We start from the raw sequence: 19,811 nt of genomic DNA, 5'->3' as shown, positions 1-19,811 counted from the left end.
GGCGAGGGAACAACAGAAAATTGACCTACGAAGAACAACTAACTGAGAGTGCAGCCTGACCAGAATAAATTCGGGTCCTGGAGGGTGGAGTTGGATTTACACCCCAAACAGATTCTGCAGCACCGACTGCCCGAACCGACTGTCGCGTCGGGTATCCTGCTGGAGGCAGTAATGTGATGTGAATGTGTGGACAGATGACCACGTCGCAGCCGTGCAAATCTCTTCAATAGTGGCTGACTTCAAGTGGGCCACCGACGCTGCCATGGCTCTAACACTATGAGCCGTGACATGACCCTCAAGAGCCAGCCCAGCCTGGGCGTAAGTGAAGGAAATGCAATCTGCTAGCCAATTGGAGATGGTGCGTTTCCCGACAGCGACCCCTAGCCTGTTAGGGTCGAAAGAAACAAACAATTGGGCGGACTGTCTGTGGGGCTGTGTCCGCTCCAAGTAGAAGGCCAATGCTCTCTTGCAGTCCAATGTGTGCAACTGACGTTCAGCAGGGCGGGTATGCGGCCTGGGGAAGAATGTTGGCAAGACAATTGACTGGTTAAGATGGAACTCCGACACCACCTTCGGCAGGAACTTTGGGTGGGTGCGGAGCACTACTCTGTTATGATGAAATTTGGTATATGGAGCATGAGCTACTAGGGCTTGAAGCTCACTGACCCTACGAGCTGAAGTAACTGCCACCAAGAAAATGACCTTCCAGGTCAAGTACTTCAGATGGCAGGAATTCAGTGGCTCAAAAGGAGGTTTCATCAGCTGGGTGAGGACGACGTTGAGATCCCATGACACTGTAGGAGGCTTGATAGGGGGCTTTGACAAAAGCAAGCCTCTCATAAATCGAACGACTAAAGGCTCTCCAGAGATGGCTTTACCTTCCACACAATAATGGTAAGCACTAATCGCACTAAGGTGATTCCTTACTGAGTTGGTCTTGAGGCCAGACTCTGATAAGTGCAGAAGGTATTCAAGCAGGTTCTGTGCAGGGCAAGAACGAGGTGCTAGGGACTTGCTCTCACACCAAACGACAAACCTCCTCCACTTGAAAAAGTAACTCTTTTTAGTGGAATCCTTCCTAGAGGCAAGCAAGACCCGGGAGACACCCTCAGACAGACCCAACTCAGCGAAGTCTACGCCCTCAACATCCAGGCCGTGAGAGCCAGGGATTGAAGGTTGGGGTGCAGCAACGCTCCGTCGTTCTGCGAAATGAGAGTCGGAAAACACTCCAATCTCCACGGTTCTTCTGAGGACAACTCCAGAAGAAGAGGGAACCAGATCTGACGGGGCCAAAAGGGCGCTATCAGAATCATGGTGCCGCGGTCTTGCTTGAGCTTCAGTAAGGTCTTCCCCACCAAAGGTATGGGAGGATAAGCATACAGGAGGCCGGTCCCCCAATGAAGGAGAAAGGCATCTGACGCTAGCCTGCCGTGTGTCTGAAGCCTGGAACAGAACAGAGGCAGCTTGTGGTTGGTCTGAGAGGCGAAAAGATCCACCGAGGGGGTGCCCCACTCTCGGAAGATCTTGCGTACCACTCTGGAATGGAGCGACCACTCGTGCGGTTGCATGACTCTGCTCAGTCTGTCGGCCAGACTGTTGTTTACGCCTGCCAGGTACGTGGCTTGGAGGAGCATGCCGAACCGGCACGCCCAACGCCACATCCCGACGGCTTCCTGACACAGGGGGCGAGATCCGGTGCCCCCCTGCTTGTTGACGTAATACATTGCAACCTGATTGTCTGTCCGAATTTGGATAATTTGGTAGGACAGCCGATCTCTGAAAGCCTTCAGTGCGTTCCAGATCGCTCGGAGCTCCAGGAGGTTGATCTGTAGATCCTTTTCCTGGAGGGACCACAGACCCTGGGTGTGAAGCCCATCGACATGAGCTCCCCACCCCAGGCGAGATGCATCCGTCGTCAGCACTTTCGAGGGCTGCGGAATTTGGAATGGACGTCCCAGGGTCAAATTGGTCCGGATGGTCCACCAGAGCAGTGAAGTGCGGCAACTGGTGGAGAGGCGGATGACATCTTCTAGATTCCCGGTGGCTTGAAACCACTGGGAAGCTAGGGTCCATTGAGCAGATCTCATGTGAAGACGAGCCATGGGAGTCACATGGACTGTGGAGGCCATATGACCCAGAAGTCTCAACATCTGCCGAGCTGTGACCTGCTGAGACGCTCTGGTCTGCGAAGCCAGGGCCAGGAGATTGGTGGCCCGCGCTTCGGGAAGGTAGGCCTGAGCCGTCTGGGTATTCAGCAGCGCTCCTATGAATTCCAGAGACTGGGATGGCTGGAGATGGGACTTTGGGTAATTTATCACAAACCCCAGCAGCTCCAGAAGTTGAATAGTGCACTGCATGGACCGGAGGGCTCCTGCCTCCGAGGTGTTCTTGACCAGCCAATCGTCGAGATATGGGAACACGTGCACTCCCAGCTTGCGTAGGTAGGCCGCTACCACCACGAGGCACTTGGTAAACACTCGTGGGGCAGAGGCGAGCCCAAAGGGCAGCACACAATACTGAAAGTGCCGTGCGCCCAGGCGGAATCTGAGATACTGTCTGTGAGCTGGCAGTATCGGTATGTGAGTATATGCGTCCTTTAAATCCAGGGAACATAGCCAATCGTTTTTCTGAATCATTGGCAGAAGGGTGCCCAAGGAAAGCATCCTGAACTTTTCTTTGACCAGGAATTTGTTCAGGCCTCTCAGGTCTAGGATGGGACGCATCCCCCATGTTTTCTTTTCCACAAGGAAGTACCTGGAATAGAATCCCTGCCCTTCCTGCCCGGGTGGTACGGGCTCGACCGCATTGGCGCTGAGAAGGGCGGAGAGTTCCTCTGCAAGTACCTGCTTGTGATGGGAGCTGAAAGACTGAGCTCCCGGGGGACAATTTGGAGGCAGGGAGGCCAAATTCAGGGCGTATCCGCACCGCACTATTTGGAGAACCCACTGGTCGGAGGTTATGAGAGGCCACCTTTGGTGAAAAAATTTTAACCTCCCTCCGACCGGCAGATCGTCCGGTACGGACACTTGTAGGGCGGCTATGTTCCCGTGGATCCAGTCAAAAGCCCGTCCCCGGCTTTTGCTGTGGAGGCACCGGGGGCTGCTTAGGCGCACGCTGTTGACGAGAACGAGCGCGCTGGGGCTGTCCCTGTGCCTGGCGAGGCCTTCGGGCCGGCTGGCTGTACCTACGCTTCGCAAAAGAATAGGGTGCAGCCTGCCGGGCCCGGGAAAAACGTCCACCTGTGGAGGTGGATGCTGAAGGCGCCCGGTGGGAGAGCTTGTCGAGAGCGGTTTCCCGCTGATGCAGTTGGTCCACCATCTGCTCGACCTTCTCACCAAAAATGTTATCCCCCCGGCAAGGGACGTCGGCCAGTCTCTGCTGGGTGCGGTTGTCCAGGTCAGAGGCACGCAGCCATGAGAGCCTGCGCATCACTATACCTTGGGCCGCAGCACGAGATGCCACGTCACAGGTGTCATAGATACCCCTGGACAGGAACTTTCTGCACGCCTTCAGCTGCCTGACCACCTCCTGATAAGGCCTGGACTGCTCCGGCGGGAGCTTCTCGACCAGGTCCGCCAGTTGTTGCACATAGGTCCGCATGTGAATGCTCATTTAGAGCAGGTATGATTGGATGCGGGTCACGAGCATGGAGGATTGGTAGGCCTTTCTCCCAAATGAGTCCAGAGTGCGAGACTCCCGCCCCGGGGGCGCCGAGGCGGTATCCCTCGAACTCCGTGCCCTCTTGAGAGCAGAATCCACGACCGCCGAGTCATGGGGCAATTGGGGCCGCATTAACTCTGGGTCAGAGTGGATCCTGTACTGGGACTCTGCTTTCTTGGGAATGGTGGGGTTAGTTAAAGGTCGCACCCAGTTCCGAAGCAGTGTCTCCTTGAGGACATTGTGCAGCGGTACCGTGGAGGACTCTCTAGGTGGTGATGGATAGTCGAGGACCTCGAGCATCTCGGCCCTCGGCTCTTCCACAGAGACCACGGGAAAGGGAATGCTGATAGACATATCCCGCACAAAGGAGGCAAAGGAGAGACTCTCAGGAGGTGAGAGCTTCCTCTCCGGTGAAGGCGTGGGGTCCGAGGGAAGGCCCGTAGACTCCTCTGAGGAGAAATATCTAGGGTCCTCCTCTTCCCCCCTCGGTGTCGGACATAAGCTCATGTAGCTGAGTCCTGAACCGGGCCCGGCTCGACGTCGAGGCACCAGGGTCTCGGTGTCGTCGAGCGGTGGACTCCCGCGCCCGCGGGGACGGAGCTCCCTCCATCGACGTCGACGGGGACTCCACTTGCGTGGCGGTCGAGACCGGCACCGCAAGCGGCGACGGTGTCGACGGCCCCGGCGCCGGGCTAGAGCTCGCCGGCGCCACAGTCATCGGCGCCGAGGGCGCAAGCACCCCCGGCGCCGGCACAGCCTGGCGCATCAGCCCTTCCAGGATCCCCGGAAGGATGGCTCTGAGGCACTCGTCCAGGCCCGCTGCCGGGAAAGGCGGTGGGGTCGGTAGGGGTGTCGGCGCCAGAAGCTGCTGGGAGCCAGGAGACGGCACCGAGGTGCCGGAACCCCGATGCGTCGGTACCTCCACAACCGACGGAGACCTCTCCTCCCGACGATGACGCTTCGGCGTCGCCTCCTCTCCGATATCCGGATGCACCGAGGGCGACCGGTGACGACGCTTCTTATCTTTCTTGCGATGCCCGTCACCGGCGCCGGAGGGCATGGAGGAGGAGGAGGTCGATCCCCCTCGGTCTCGAGGTACCGGGTCAGACAGGGTTCGGTCCCGTGGCCCACGAGCTGAGGGAGTGACCGGGGCCGACTGCCCACGCGGCCTCTCACCCCCACTCTCACCGGAGGACCGGCGGGCCGACGGGACCTGTTCTCCTGGGGTCGCTGCCATCGGTGCCGATGTCTCGGGCATCGATACCGGTACCGAAGGGCCGGGCGTCGATACCGATGCCTTCGAGGTCGACGTCGAGGGGCCGGCGCAAGTTCCAAAAAGACGGTCCCGCAGAACTTGCCTCGCAACCTGAGTCCGTTTCCGGAGACCGAGACACAGAGAACACGACTTGATATTGTGCTCCGGCCCGAGGCACTGGAGGCACCAAGCGTGGGTGTCGGTCTGCGAGATCGGCCGGCCGCAGCGACCACACTTTTTAAATCCACTCGGGACCTTCGAGGACATCGACGGAAAAATCGCGTCGGCGAAGTCAAAGTCGTCAATGGTGGCTGAAATCACACCACGAAAAAGAAAACGACCGAGCGGCCACTAGGCCGCAATGTGGCGTCCCCGCTGGAAGCGAGGGAAAAAGGGAGCGCGTGCTCCACACGCGCAGGGTTTCTTTTTTTTTTTTTTTTTTTTGAAAAAAAGAAGCCGGGCGGTAACTAGACCGAAAAAAACTAAGAAAAAGCGCGATCGCGTAAACGCGATCGAAAATCCGGCGGCTGAAAAAGAGAGAGCGGTTCGAAGCACGACTCTCTCCAGACGCGGAAAAAAAGGAACTGGCGGGAGCGGTCGCGCACGGGCGGGAAGACGGCCGCGCATGCGCGGTGGGCGTGCCCTGCGTGCCGACCGTCCCGCAAAGCTTTTTTCCGGTTGGTGGGGGCTGCCGCGGACGTCACCCCAGTCGTGAGAACAAGCAGCCTGCTTGTCCTCGGAGAAATATATATAGCTTTTTAAAATCATTAACAAAAGGAACCCTGTTAGTTTAAAGCAATGTGTGCAAAGTGATAAAAGTGCTGAGAGAGAGAGAGAGAGAAGAAAGGAGGGGTAAGAAGCCCAAAGAGCTGAAACAACAATATATCTAAGCATGAGACCATGAAGCTGTAAGACTATGGACAAAGGGGAAGGTGGAATGTGACGTGCTGAACTATGCAAAGCGCTCACATAAAGGTTTAAAGATACCAAAATGCAGACCAAGCAGAACTAACAATGGCTATGGACTCAGCTGCTAGGGTGATGGAAAATGTTTAGAGGACTGTCATATGATAATTAACCAGGGCTTTTTTTGTGGGGGGTACTTGGGGGTACTGAGTACCAGCTCCTTTTCCATTGTCTGCTAAAATTGACCCTTGGTCTCCAAGTTTTAATGAAAGAGTTCAGTCTCTACACACCAATTGTGCCTTGTCATAGATTCTGTGACTGGTTGCAGAGGGCCTGGCTATTATAGGGTGGGTCCCTCAGTGATCACCCCACTCCAAAGGGAGGCCCTGGCATTTGAGTACCGGCACCTTTTTCAGTAGAAAAAAGCGCACTGTAATTAACAATGATGTATTAGGGGTTGGTAAATGTGATCAATATCCAATGAGAAACTTAGGGGCAGATACTTAATGTAACCAAAAAGAAAGGGTATAAAGCCCGTAAACATTAAGGAGGGGTGTGCCTCTTGCTTCTAGAGGCAACCATCTTTGCAAAGGTGTATTTTGAATGAATACATTAATTAAGATCTCTTTCACCAAATCTGGTTTTATAAGTTCTTTTTTTTTTGTGTAAGTTCATAGGTTATCTGGGGGCTGTTTATAACAATGGTGATTGGTCATTCCTCTTGTGCAGGGCTGTTTCTGGTGCCCTCTTGCAACCCCCCACCAGTGCAGCATCTCCCCACTCAATGCCAGCACCTACTCCTCCCTCCTTGCATACCCATGCCAGCATCCATTCCTCTCTCCTTGCCCCCCCCCCCCCCAATGCCAGCGCCTACCCCTCTCTCATTGCTTCCTCCTCCTCCCCGGCACCTTTCTCTCTCTCCCTTCTCTTCTTTCCTGCCGGCGGTCAAAACTTCTTTTGTGTCATGGCAAGTGCAGCAGTAGCAATTTAAGTAGGCTGCTTCAGCAGCCCCAGAAACCTTCCTTCTACCGCGTCCCACTGTTACTACTACTACTTATCATTTCTATATCTCTACTAGACGTATGCAGCGCTGTACACTTAAACATGAAGAGACAGTCCCTTCTCGACAGAGCTTACAATCTAATCAGGACAGACAAACAGGACAAATAAGGGATAAGGGAATTACTAAGGTGGGGAATGATAAAACAGAACAAGTGAATAGGGGTTAGGAATTAAAAGCAGCATCAAAAAGGTGAGCTTCTAGCCTAGATTTGAAGACAACCAGAGATGGAGCTTGACGTACTGACTCAGGAAGTCTATTCCAGGCCTTTGGTGCAGTAAGATAAAAGGAACTGAGTCTGGAGTTAGCAGTGGAGGAGAAGGGTACAGACATAGGCGTAGACTGGGGGGGGCGAGGGGGGCAATGCCCCCCCAAACGACGATGAGGCACCGCTGCGCCGTTAAAAAAAAAAAAAAACACATGCACACACGCGCTCCTCTCCATCCACTTGGCTTCCCTGCTCTCTCTGTCTGCGTCCCGCCCTCCTCTGACGTCAGAGGAAGGCGGGACGCAGACAGAGACGAGAGGGCAGGGAAGCCAAGCGGAGTAGCGGACGGAGAGGAGCGTGTCCGTCTACTCCTCTCTCTTCCTCCCTCCCTCCCTCCCTCCGCAGGCAGCAGTCTTTTCCAGCGTTCCTGGCAGCGGTAGCGATGTGCACGCTGCCTTTGGCTCTGCCCCGAAGCCTTCTCTTCAAGTTCCTGTTCCCGCATAGGTGGGAACAGGAACTTGAAGAGAAGGCTTCCGGGGCAGACCGAAGGCAGCGTGCACATCGCTACCGCTGCCAGGAACGCTGAAAAAGCTGAAGACTGTTGCCTGCACCGGAGGGAGGGAGGGAGGGAGGAAGAGGGGGGTAAACGGAGTCACCATCTTGGACCTCGCGGGGGGGGGGAGCAGAGGGAAGATGGATGGGACTGGGAGGGGGGGAGCAGAGGGAAGGAGCAGGAGATGAATGGGACTGGGAGGGGTGGGAAGCAGAGGGAAGGAGCAGGAGATGGATGGGACTGCGAGGGGTGGGGAGCAGAGGGAAGGAGCAAGAGATGGATGGGACTGGGAGGGTGGGGAGCAGAGGGAAGCCTACTGGAAAGAAGACACTGAATAAAACAGAAGACACTGGGACCAAAGCGAATAGAAAAACTAAATGATCAGACAACAAAGGTAGATAAAAGTATTTTATTCATAATTTATTAATTGAAATGTGTCAGCTTTTTGAAATGTGCATCTGTGATATTTTGCCTGTAAATTCAATTCCTTCCTCCACATTAGCATATTCATTTGCATATGTATATATGCAAATGATATGCTAATATGCTCCGCCCATTCTTTGCCCCCCCCCCCCCCCCCAAATGAAACAGTCAAACTACGCCTATGGGTACAGATAAGAGAGATTTACCTAATGAACGAAGTTCCTGGGGAGGAGTTCAGGAAGAGATAAGAGTGAAGAGGTACTGAGGAGCTGCAGAGTGAATTATTATTTGTTATTATTACTATTTGTTGCATTTGTATCCCACATTTTCCCACCTCTTTGCAGGCTCAATGTGGCTTACATAGTACCGTAATCGGTGTTAACCGATTCCGGAGTGAACAAATACAAGTTGCAAGTAATATCAAGGTGATATGGTAGAGTGAGATACATGTATGGTAAAAGACAATTGGGGAGAACTTAGTGAGGGAAAGGAAGAGTTAGGATATGTCTGTTACGATCTTTGGTTACGTTGTGTCGCAGATGTCCAGGCTTCATGTTGGGTCAGTGGGGTATGCCCTTCTGAACAGTTCTGTTTTTAGTGCTTTACGGAAATTCATGTGGTCGAGTGTGGTTTTTACTGCTTTTGGCAGTGCGTGCCACAATTGTGTGCTCAGGTAGGAAAAGCTGGATGCATAGGTTGATTTGTATTTGAGTCCTTTGCTGTTTGGGTAGTGGAGGTTTAGGTATGATCGTGCTGATTTTATGGTGTTTCTGAGTGATAGGTCGATGAGGTCTGTCATGTATCCCGGTGCCTCGCTGTAGATGATTTTGTGGACTGTCGTGCAGATTTTGAATGCGATGCATTCCTTAATTGGAAGCCAATGCAGTTTTTCTCGGACTGGTTTGGCGCTGTCAAAACGCGTTTTTCCGTATATAAGCCGTGCTGCTGTGTTTTGGGCGGTTTGAAGTTTCTTTATGATTTGTTCTTTGCATCCCGCATAGATTCCGTTACAATAGTCTGCATGGCTTAGTACCTTTGGCTGTACCAGGTTGCAAACTATTTCCCTCGGGAAAAATGGTTTCACACGTTTTAGTTTCCACATTGAGAGGAACATTTTCTTTATGGTGAGTTTAGCTTGGGACTCTAGTTGGAGGTTTTGGTCGATTGTTACTCCGAGAATTTTCAGACTATCTGAGATAGGGAGGGTGTATCCTGGGGTGTTAATGTTTGTGGGTTTGTATGTGTTGTATTGGGATGAGATGATGAGACTGTGTGTTTTTTTCTGTGTTGAGTTTTAGTTGGAATGCATTTGCCCATGAGTTCATGATGTTTAAGCTGAGCTTGATTTTATTGGTGATTTTACTAAATCATGCTTGTAGGGGATGTATAGTGTGACGTCATCAGCGTAAATGAATGGATTAAGGGCTTGTGTGGATAAGGCTTTGGCTAGTGGGACCATCATGAGGTTGAAAAGGATCGGTGATAGTGGTGATCCTTGTGGTACTCTGCAGTCTGGTTTCCAGGGTGACAATATGTTGGTGCTTGATTTCACTTGGTATGTACTGGTGGTTAGAAAGCCCTTAATCCAGTTGAGAGTGTTACCACCAATTCCGAAATAGTCTAGGAGTCTTAGCAATATGTTATGGTTAACCATGTCGAACGCACTGGACATGTCAAATTGAAGGAGGAGAATGCTTTTGCCTATTGCTATCTCCTGCTTGAATTTGGATAGGAGAGTGAGTAGTACTGTTTTGGTGCTATGTTGGGGTCGGAATCCTGATTGTGACTCATGTAGTGTAGTGAATTTGTTTATGTAATCGTTGAGTTGTTTGGTCACCAGTCCTTCCAGTTTGGTATATTTTGGTATTGGGGTGAGCAGGATGTTGCCTTTTTCTTTAGGGAAAATACCCCACTGAAGCATGAAATTTAGATGGGATGCGAGATGTGTTATGAAGCGATGAGGGGCAGATTGTATTAGGTAGCTGGGGCAGTGAATGCACTTGTAAGTCAATAAGAGGAGTATGGACTGTATGCAGAAATGGATAGGGAGCCAATTAAGTAACTTGAGGAGAAGGCTAATAACGAGCTTAGCGATACTGGCAGAATATAAGTCATGCAGCAAATTTTGAACAGATTGAAGGAGAGAAAGATGGCTTAGTGGGAGACCTTTGAGAAGCAAGTTGCAATAGTCTAAGTGAGAGGTGATAAGAGTGTGGATAAGGATTTTGGTAATGAGGAAATAGGAAGTTGCTTCACAGGGAAGGACATGGCAGTGAGGGAAGGCCTCCGGAGCTGCTGAAGCAGTCTGCTTACATTGCTACCACTGCCCTTGCCGCAAAACCGAGGAGGCTTTGACCACCGAGAGAAGGGAGAGACAGAGAAAGGTGCTGGGGAAAGGGGTGAAAGAAAGAGATGCTGGATGACAAGGAGGGAGAGAGGTGACTGCACGGGGATGGGTCAGTCCAGGAAGACAGAGGAGCACACAGTAGCCTGGCATAATCCAGTAACATGACTTGGGGTAGTTTTGAATTCCCCATAGAGGTCGGCATCCCCCTGCCACACCTACCATGCTTACTGAGTTGTGCCCGTCCTGCTCTTGTGTCTAAGGCACGACTGGTAAAGGGAATTTTATAAATCGCGCTGAAAAATCAGTGCTAAAAAAATCCATGCAAAATGCTATTCTTTATAGATTAACCCTTTATAGGATAGCATTCGGCACAGATCCCATGCCTAACTTTTCAGTGCCATACTTACGCCTGCTAAAGCAGGTGTAAATGGCATCACCAAACTTTGGCACACTTTTGACAAATTCTACAATTCCATGTGCAAAAGTTTGGAATGCCCCTTACCATGCCTCCTTTTCAGATCCACGCCATAGAACTAAGTCATGGTGCTTTATAGAACAGGAACCAAAACAGTAACTGAACGTTAAAAAAAATCCGACAGAGAAACCAACAGAAAAGTCCAGAAGTGGGAAATGAAGGACAGCTAGACAGACCAAATCCAATTTATTCCTTAAAACGTATATAAAGACATGACACGGCAACCGTGTTTCGGCATACACTATGCTAGGAATGATGCTAGTGAGGACTAGGAATAATGTATAGGTCTTTTAAAAAAGACTATGTACATAGACTGCCCCAACTTGACATTTCGTCCTTTAGATTGTAAGCTCCTCTGAGCAGGGACTGTCCTTCTTTATTAAACTGTACAGCGCTGCGTAACCCTAGTAGCGCTCTAGAAAATGTTAAGTAGTTGTCAAAGGAAAGTCTCGGTATTGCAGGGCAAACATGACTGCCCCGAAATAGCGACAAAATGTTTGGATTTCTTTTTTAGACTGATGAGAAAACTGGAGTCCAATATGAGCTGGCACTAAGATATTTTGCTCACTGCCAAGCAAGGACTTTTAAGAGTCTCTCTCTCTCATCCCACCTCTGTGCTTTCAAGGAGGTACCCACTGTGTACATTCTCCATCTTAAATAAGTAATTGGGAAGAAGGGGGAGAGAAGGAAGGGAGTGTGGGCAAAGATGAGAGAAGGGAGGTCATTTATTATTCTGTGATACATTTGATGGTTTATTTAAAGTCTTACTAGACCACTCCTCATAAAAAAAGAAACTATAATCAAACTTAAGAAATGAATAACAGAATACCAAAGGAGTAGAAGAAAAAGAAAATAAAATTAGCCCAACTCCTCCTAGTTCAATCCTTGGGGAAAAGCCACAGAAAAAAATGTCTTCAAACCAATTTTAAATTTCTTGAAACTAGTCTCTGCCTGGAGGAATAAAGGTCATTCATTCCAAAGGGTGGGTGCAAGTAGGAAAAGAAATCTGCATATCTAGTAAAATCTGGCAGTAAATAAAGATGAATTTATTAAGCGATTCTGATCTTGAAAATGCAAAACCCTTACTAGAAGATATGGAATCAGGAAAGATTATGTAAATAGTATGGACTACCGGTATAGAATGCTTTCTGGGCTAAAATGAGTGGAGGAGTGGCTGAGTGGTTAGAGTACCAGTCTTGATATCCAGAGGTGGCCAGTTCAAATCCCACTGCTGTTCCCTGTGATCTTGGGCAAGTCACTTAACCCTCCATTGCCTCAGGTACAAACTTAGATTGTGAGCCCTCCTGGGACAGAAAAATATCCAGTGTACCTGAATGTAACTTACCTTGAGCTACTACTGAAAAAGGTGTGAGCAAAATCCAAATAAATAAAATAAACTGATAACAGAACAAATGTTTTGAATATGAAGGCCCATAAAGTCTCTTGTCTTTAGTGTGATCTCCACAGAGCGAGGACTGTCTTTATGTAAATCTCTGTAGTGTTGTGTACATTTACCCCCGTTTACTAAGTCATGCTAGCGGTTACTGTGCTGTAACACTGACACAGCCCATTCAATGTGAACGGGCTGTCCGCATTTGCACACCACCAGCTGCTAGTGCAGCTTAGCAAACGGGGGGGGGGGGGGGGGGGAGGAGGGGTTAATGAATTACCACAGAAAGGATAAACGCAGCATATTACATGACAGCGCTGGCTAGAAATATGAATTAATCCCTGCCACAGACCAGTTTGCGTAGCAGACCATGAAAGAGAAGCACAAAATCTTCAAAACTGTGGAATTTGTGAAGAAACAGCAGATTTTGGTGCAGAGAAACAAAATCTTACTTTCCCAGTGAAATTAAATATTCTTGTGTTTTTTTCATGAAGAATTGTATTATAAAGGAAAATCTATGATATAAAATTAAACATTAAAACAATGCCTGGAAACTGACAAGCTGCAGAACCCCTGAAAGAATCATCTCTAATGTAGGTTTTAAAGCATTACACCTGGATTCAATCCATTATTTCCAAGCACTTCTGACACCCTAAATATTAAAACGACATTCAGTGTCAAACAAAACACAGATACCACAGTCTGTTTAAAAATGATTTTATTACAAAAAAACTGCTTCAAATCCAATAATATAAATAAAGCAATCATGGTAGAAAACATTGTAAAAATAGAACAAATATACACAAAGGACTAATACACAGTATTAAATATATAGAGAACAGAAGGATTCATTCTTTCTATATACTAAGATCTCTTTATGATATTTGCCTGTAATGTTTGTGTCAGACTGAACATTACACCCATTTACCATATTTGTATTATCAACATGGAAAATCAGTCCATTTAATAATGTCCATCTAACAGTTCAATCCACCTCCTCAATTGTGGGGCCAGTACTGGAGGTGCCCTGGCGAGATTGAGCCCCACAGCTAGCTCCCGGCATTCCTCCAGGCACCCCACCCTGACACTGGTACAGTTTGGTGATGATGGGCTTACACACCTTCTCCAGCTCCTTCTGCTGGTGCTCATACTCCTCCTTCTCAGCCAGTTGGTTGTTCTCCAGCCAGGAGATGGTTTGGTTGCATTTCTCCACAACGCTCCTCTTGTCCTCCTCACTTATCTTGCCCTTCAGATTATCATCCTCCACCGTGCTCTTCAGGTTGAAGGCATAGGACTCCAGGGAGTTCTTGGCTGAGATCTTTTCCCTCTGGGCATCATCGTCAGCTTTGTACTTCTCTGCATCCTGCACCATCTCCTCGATCTCCTCTTTGCTCAGTCGGCCTTTGTCATTGGTGATGGTGATCTTGTTCTGCTTGCCTGTGCTCTTGTCCACAGCGGAGACGTTCAGGATGCCATTAGCATCAATGTCAAAGGTGACTTCAATCTGTGGCACACCACGAGGGGCAGGTGGGATTCCAGACAACTCAAACTTGCCCAATAGGTTGTTGTCCTTTGTCATGGCTCTTTCACCTTCATATACTTGGATCAGGACACCAGGCTGGTTGTCTGAGTAAGTGGTGAAGGTCTGAGTCTGCTTGGTTGGGATGGTAGAGTTGCGTTTAATGAGGGTAGTCATCACTCCTCCCGCTGTCTCCAGACCCAAGGACAATGGTGCCACGTCTAAGAGGAGAAGATCCTGCACCTTTTCAGACTTGTCCCCCATCAGGATGGCTCCTTGCACAGCTGCACCGTAGGCCACGGCCTCATCTGGGTTAATGCTCTTATTTAGTTCACGGCCATTGAAGAAATCTTGCAGCAGCTTCTGGATTTTAGGGATGCGGGTGGAACCCCCAACCAGCACAATATCGTGGATCTGACCTTTGTCCATCTTAGCATCTCGCAAGGCTTTTTCCACAGGTTCAAGAGTTCCTCTGAAGAGGTCCGCACATAGCTCTTCAAAGCGAGCTCTAGTGATTGAGGTGTAGAAGTCTATGCCTTCGTAGAGTGAGTCAATTTCTATGCTGGCCTGAGTGCTGGATGACAGGGTCCTCTTGGCTCTCTCACAGGCAGTCCTCAATCTCCTGATCGCCCTCTTGTTCTGGCTAATGTCTTTCTTTTGCTTTCTCTTGAACTCTTCTATGAAGTGGTTCACCATGCGGTTATCAAAGTCTTCTCCGCCCAGGTGAGTGTCTCCTGCTGTGGCTTTTACCTCAAAGATCCCATCATCAATCGTCAAGATGGAGACATCAAAGGTGCCACCACCTAAGTCAAAGATGAGGACATTGCGCTCTCCTCGGCCACTTTTATCCAGGCCATAGGCAATAGCAGCTGCGGTAGGCTCATTGATGATCCTCAGCACATTCAAACCAGCTATTGCTCCAGCATCTTTGGTGGCCTGGCGCTGCGAATCATTGAAATAAGCTGGTACAGTAACGACTGCATTGGTTACTGGGTGTCCCAAATATGCCTCTGCAGTCTCTCTCATCTTGACCAGCACCATGGAAGAAATCTCTTCTGGATTGAAGGACTTCATCTCCCCCTTATACTCCACCTGCACCTTAGGCTTGCCCCCATCACTCACCACCAAGAAGGGCCAGTGCTTCATATCAGACTGCACCATTGGGTCTTCAAACTTTCGACCAATCAGTCTCTTGGCATCGAAGACAGTGTTCTGGGGGTTCATGGCCACCTGGTTCTTGGCAGCATCTCCGATCAGCCTCTCAGTGTCAGTGAAGGCCACATAGCTGGGGGTGGTCCTGTTACCCTGGTCATTGGCGATGATTTCCACTTTGCCATGCTGGAAGACTCCCACGCAGGAATAGGTGGTGCCCAGGTCGATGCCGATGGCCACTCCTTTGGATGCAGACATCTCAGCTCTTTTTCTCTGCGTCTGGATCACAGGTCAATTTACTCTGTGTAAATTTAGATTCTTCTTCTTTCTCTCCTTCTTAGCACTATCACTGACTGCTGTATCCAGTAGGCATTGCAGCACCCTGCTCCTTATTTAAGAGCCGGTGCTGCAGGGGGTGGAGCTTAGTTACAGATTCAACCCCGCCTATCTACTCAGAAGCAGTCGGGTTGATAGCACTGCCCAATCAGAATGCAGCATTCACAGAGACCCTGACAACCATCAACAACAATCAGGAAAGTCTGGCACAGGCTGACCAATTAGACCTGCAGCGAAACTGTCCAAATCCTCCCCACTTCTCGAAATATCAGGAAGAATTTGTAATCTTAACCAATCAGAGCTAGAAAGAGGCGGTCTCCTCCAGCCCCTCAGGAAGCGTCTGTAACCTTTAGCCAATCACAGCTGGGTAGAGGCGCTCTCCTCCAGCCCCTTTCTCGAAGTTTCAGGAAGCGTCTGTAACCTTTAGCCAATCAGGACTGGGTAGAGGCGCTCTCCTCCAGCCCTCTACTCGAATTTTCAGGAAGCGTCTGTAACCTTTAGCCAATCACAGCTGGGTAGAAGCTGTCTCCTCCATCCCTCTTCTCAAAGTTTCAGGAAGTATCTCTAACCTTTAGCCAATCAGAGATAGAGGTGGACCGAGGCATCTCTCCTCCTGCGTCCTCCTGTCCCCTTCCCTTCTCGAAGTTTAAGGAAACTCCTGTACTACTACCGACTGTTCCTGAAACTTCGAGAAGCAGGGGCAGGACGCAGGAGGAGAGATGCCTCGGTCCACCTCTATCTCTGATTGGCTAAAGGTTAGAGATACTTCCTGAAACTTTGAGAAGAGGGATGGAGGAGACAGCTTCTACCCAGCTGTGATTGGCTAAAGGTTACAGACGCTTCCTGAAAATTCGAGTAGAGGGCTGGAGGAGAGCGCCTCTACCCAGTCCTGATTGGCTAAAGGTTACAGACGCTTCCTGAAACTTCGAGAAAGGGGCTGGAGGAGACCGCCTCTTTCTAGCTCTGATTGGTTAAGATTACAAATTCTTCCTGATATTTCGAGAAGTGGGGAGGATTTGGACAGTTTCGCTGCAGGTCTAATTGGTCAGCCTGTGCCAGACTTTCCTGATTGTTGTTGATGGTTGTCAGGGTCTCTGTGAATGCTGCATTCTGATTGGGCAGTGCTATCAACCCGACTGCTTCTGAGTAGATAGGCGGGGTTGAATCTGTAACTAAGCTCCACCCCCTGCAGCACCGGCTCTTAAATAAGGAGCAGGGTGCTGCAATGCCTACTGGATACAGCAGTCAGTGATAGTGCTAAGAAGGAGAGAAAGAAGAAGAATCTAAATTTACACAGAGTAAATTGACCTGTGATCCAGACGCAGAGAAAAAGAGCTGAGATGTCTGCATCCAAAGGAGTGGCCATCGGCATCGACCTGGGCACCACCTATTCCTGCGTGGGAGTCTTCCAGCATGGCAAAGTGGAAATCATCGCCAATGACCAGGGTAACAGGACCACCCCCAGCTATGTGGCCTTCACTGACACTGAGAGGCTGATCGGAGATGCTGCCAAGAACCAGGTGGCCATGAACCCCCAGAACACTGTCTTCGATGCCAAGAGACTGATTGGTCGAAAGTTTGAAGACCCAATGGTGCAGTCTGATATGAAGCACTGGCCCTTCTTGGTGGTGAGTGATGGGGGCAAGCCTAAGGTGCAGGTGGAGTATAAGGGGGAGATGAAGGCCTTCAATCCAGAAGAGATTTCTTCCATGGTGCTGGTCAAGATGAGAGAGACTGCAGAGGCATATTTGGGACACCCAGTAACCAATGCAGTCGTTACTGTACCAGCTTATTTCAATGATTCGCAGCGCCAGGCCACCAAAGATGCTGGAGCAATAGCTGGTTTGAATGTGCTGAGGATCATCAATGAGCCTACCGCAGCTGCTATTGCCTATGGCCTGGATAAAAGTGGCCGAGGAGAGCGCAATGTCCTCATCTTTGACTTAGGTGGTGGCACCTTTGATGTCTCCATCTTGACGATTGATGATGGGATCTTTGAGGTAAAAGCCACAGCAGGAGACACTCACCTGGGCGGAGAAGACTTTGATAACCGCATGGTGAACCACTTCATAGAAGAGTTCAAGAGAAAGCAAAAGAAAGACATTAGCCAGAACAAGAGGGCGATCAGGAGATTGAGGACTGCCTGTGAGAGAGCCAAGAGGACCCTGTCATCCAGCACTCAGGCCAGCATAGAAATTGACTCACTCTACGAAGGCATAGACTTCTACACCTCAATCACTAGAGCTCGCTTTGAAGAGCTATGTGCGGACCTCTTCAGAGGAACTCTTGAACCTGTGGAAAAAGCCTTGCGAGATGCTAAGATGGACAAAGGTCAGATCCACGATATTGTGCTGGTTGGGGGTTCCACCCGCATTCCTAAAATCCAGAAGCTGCTGCAAGATTTCTTCAATGGCCGTGAACTAAATAAGAGCATTAACCCAGATGAGGCCGTGGCCTACGGTGCAGCTGTGCAAGGAGCCATCCTGATGGGGGACAAGTCTGAAAAGGTGCAGGATCTTCTCCTCTTAGATGTGGCACCATTGTCCTTGGGTCTGGAGACAGCGGGAGGAGTGATGACTACCCTCATTAAACGCAACTCTACCATCCCAACCAAGCAGACTCAGACCTTCACCACTTTCTCAGACAACCAGCCTGGTGTCCTGATCCAAGTATATGAAGGTGAAAGAGCCATGACAAAGGACAACAACCTATTGGGCAAGTTTGAGTTGTCTGGAATCCCACCTGCCCCTCGTGGTGTGCCACAGATTGAAGTCACCTTTGACATTGATGCTAATGGCATCCTGAACGTCTCCGCTGTGGACAAGAGCACAGGCAAGCAGAACAAGATCACCATCACCAATGACAAAGGCCGACTGAGCAAAGAGGAGATCGAGGAGATGGTGCAGGATGCAGAGAAGTACAAAGCTGACGATGATGCCCAGAGGGAAAAGATCTCAGCCAAGAACTCCCTGGAGTCCTATGCCTTCAACCTGAAGAGCACGGTGGAGGATGATAATCTGAAGGGCAAGATAAGTGAGGAGGACAAGAGGAGCGTTGTGGAGAAATGCAACCAAACCATCTCCTGGCTGGAGAACAACCAACTGGCTGAGAAGGAGGAGTATGAGCACCAGCAGAAGGAGCTGGAGAAGGTGTGTAAGCCCATCATCACCAAACTGTACCAGTGTCAGGGTGGGGTGCCTGGAGGAATGCCGGGAGCTAGCTGTGGGGCTCAATCTCGCCAGGGCACCTCCAGTACTGGCCCCACAATTGAGGAGGTGGATTGAACTGTTAGATGGACATTATTAAATGGACTGATTTTCCATTTTGATAATACAAATATGGTAAACGGGTGTAATGTTCAGTCTGACAAACATTACAGGCAAATATCATAAAGAGACCTTAGTATATAGAAAGAATGAATCCTTCTGTTCTCTATATATTTAATACTGTGTATTAGTCCTTTGTGTATATTTGTTCTATTTTTACAATGTTTTCTACCATGATTGCTTTATTTATATTATTGGATTTGAAGCAGGTTTTTTTTGTAATAAAATCATTTTTAAACAGACTATGGTATTCTGTGTTTTGTTTGATACTGAGTGTTTTTAATATTTAGGGTTTCTGAAAGCTTAAAATAATGGAAGTGTCTAGGAACAGTGAATCCAGATGTAATGCTTTGAAACCTGATTTACAGATGATTCTGTCAAGGGTTCTAAAGCAAGTCTCTTTCCAAGCATTTTTTTAAGGTTAGCTTGATTTACAGACACGTCAAATCCACGTGCATTTGGCGTGTGACACAGCAATTGAGCCCCTTCTCCAGCTCATACACTTAAGGGGCCCAGTCTCGAGCACTGGTGTCCTCCTGTCCCCTCTTGTAGGTTGGGCAGTCTTCCCATTGTTCCCTTGAGTGTAGCACCTCTCTCCCTCTTTGTACTTCCTGTGCTCTCCTCCCCCTACCCTGCAGTCCTGTATCTATCCTGTTTGATTGATTTATTGGTGAGATTAATCTGTTTATATAGTACCAGCACCCAGCAATAGCAGGCTGCTTCAGCCAATCCCCGGAAGGGGGCTGAAGGAAGGCCCCCGGGATTGGGCATTGCTGAGGGTGCCGGCAATGCGCAGATTAATCGCAGCAAGAAGAGAAGAGCAGAGGTGCAGGATTGGGGGGGGGGGGGGCAGGGGGACAAAGAGGGAGAGAGGTGCCAGATTGGGGGGGGGCAGGGGGACAAAGAGGGAGCGAGGTGCTGCATCGGGGGTGGGGGGAAGTGCTGTCCAATTCAGTCAAAAAACAATTTTGATTTGGTACAATTTGATTCTTTCAAAAAAATTGGTTTTTCAATTCAATTTGATTTGATTTAACTTGATTGAAATAGTGAGGCCCACGTGCTAATATAACACACAAGGTAAAATAAACAAAAAACCAGACAGCAGCAATTCTTTTTTCTACCTTTTCTTGTCTGGTCATTTTATTTTTCAAGTCATGTTGGTCCCAGGCTCTGCTTTCTACATCCTTCTGTCTTCTCTTAA

The 19,811-nt window shown here is 49.4% G+C and overlaps 2 protein-coding genes across 2 annotated transcripts; one reads left to right on the top strand and one right to left on the bottom strand.

Annotated features, from left to right (window-relative positions):
• Positions 1-13,046: 13,046 nt before the first annotated feature.
• Positions 13,047-15,564, bottom strand: LOC115464794 (heat shock 70 kDa protein-like). Its single transcript, XM_030195158.1, has one exon. The coding sequence runs from the start codon at positions 15,204-15,206 to the stop codon at positions 13,263-13,265; it is 1,944 nt and encodes a 647-aa protein (XP_030051018.1). The 5' UTR covers positions 15,207-15,564; the 3' UTR covers positions 13,047-13,262.
• Positions 15,565-16,197: 633 nt separating this feature from the next.
• LOC115464805 (heat shock 70 kDa protein-like) lies at positions 16,198-18,782 on the top strand. The gene has a single exon (XM_030195168.1). The coding sequence runs from the start codon at positions 16,625-16,627 to the stop codon at positions 18,566-18,568; it is 1,944 nt and encodes a 647-aa protein (XP_030051028.1). The 5' UTR covers positions 16,198-16,624; the 3' UTR covers positions 18,569-18,782.
• Positions 18,783-19,811: the final 1,029 nt, after the last annotated feature.

The sequence above is a fragment of the Microcaecilia unicolor genome, chromosome 1 (assembly GCF_901765095.1).
Source record: "Microcaecilia unicolor chromosome 1, aMicUni1.1, whole genome shotgun sequence".
NCBI classification, from domain to species: domain Eukaryota; kingdom Metazoa; phylum Chordata; class Amphibia; order Gymnophiona; family Siphonopidae; genus Microcaecilia; species Microcaecilia unicolor.
This window is presented reverse-complemented; position numbering and strand designations above follow the sequence as displayed.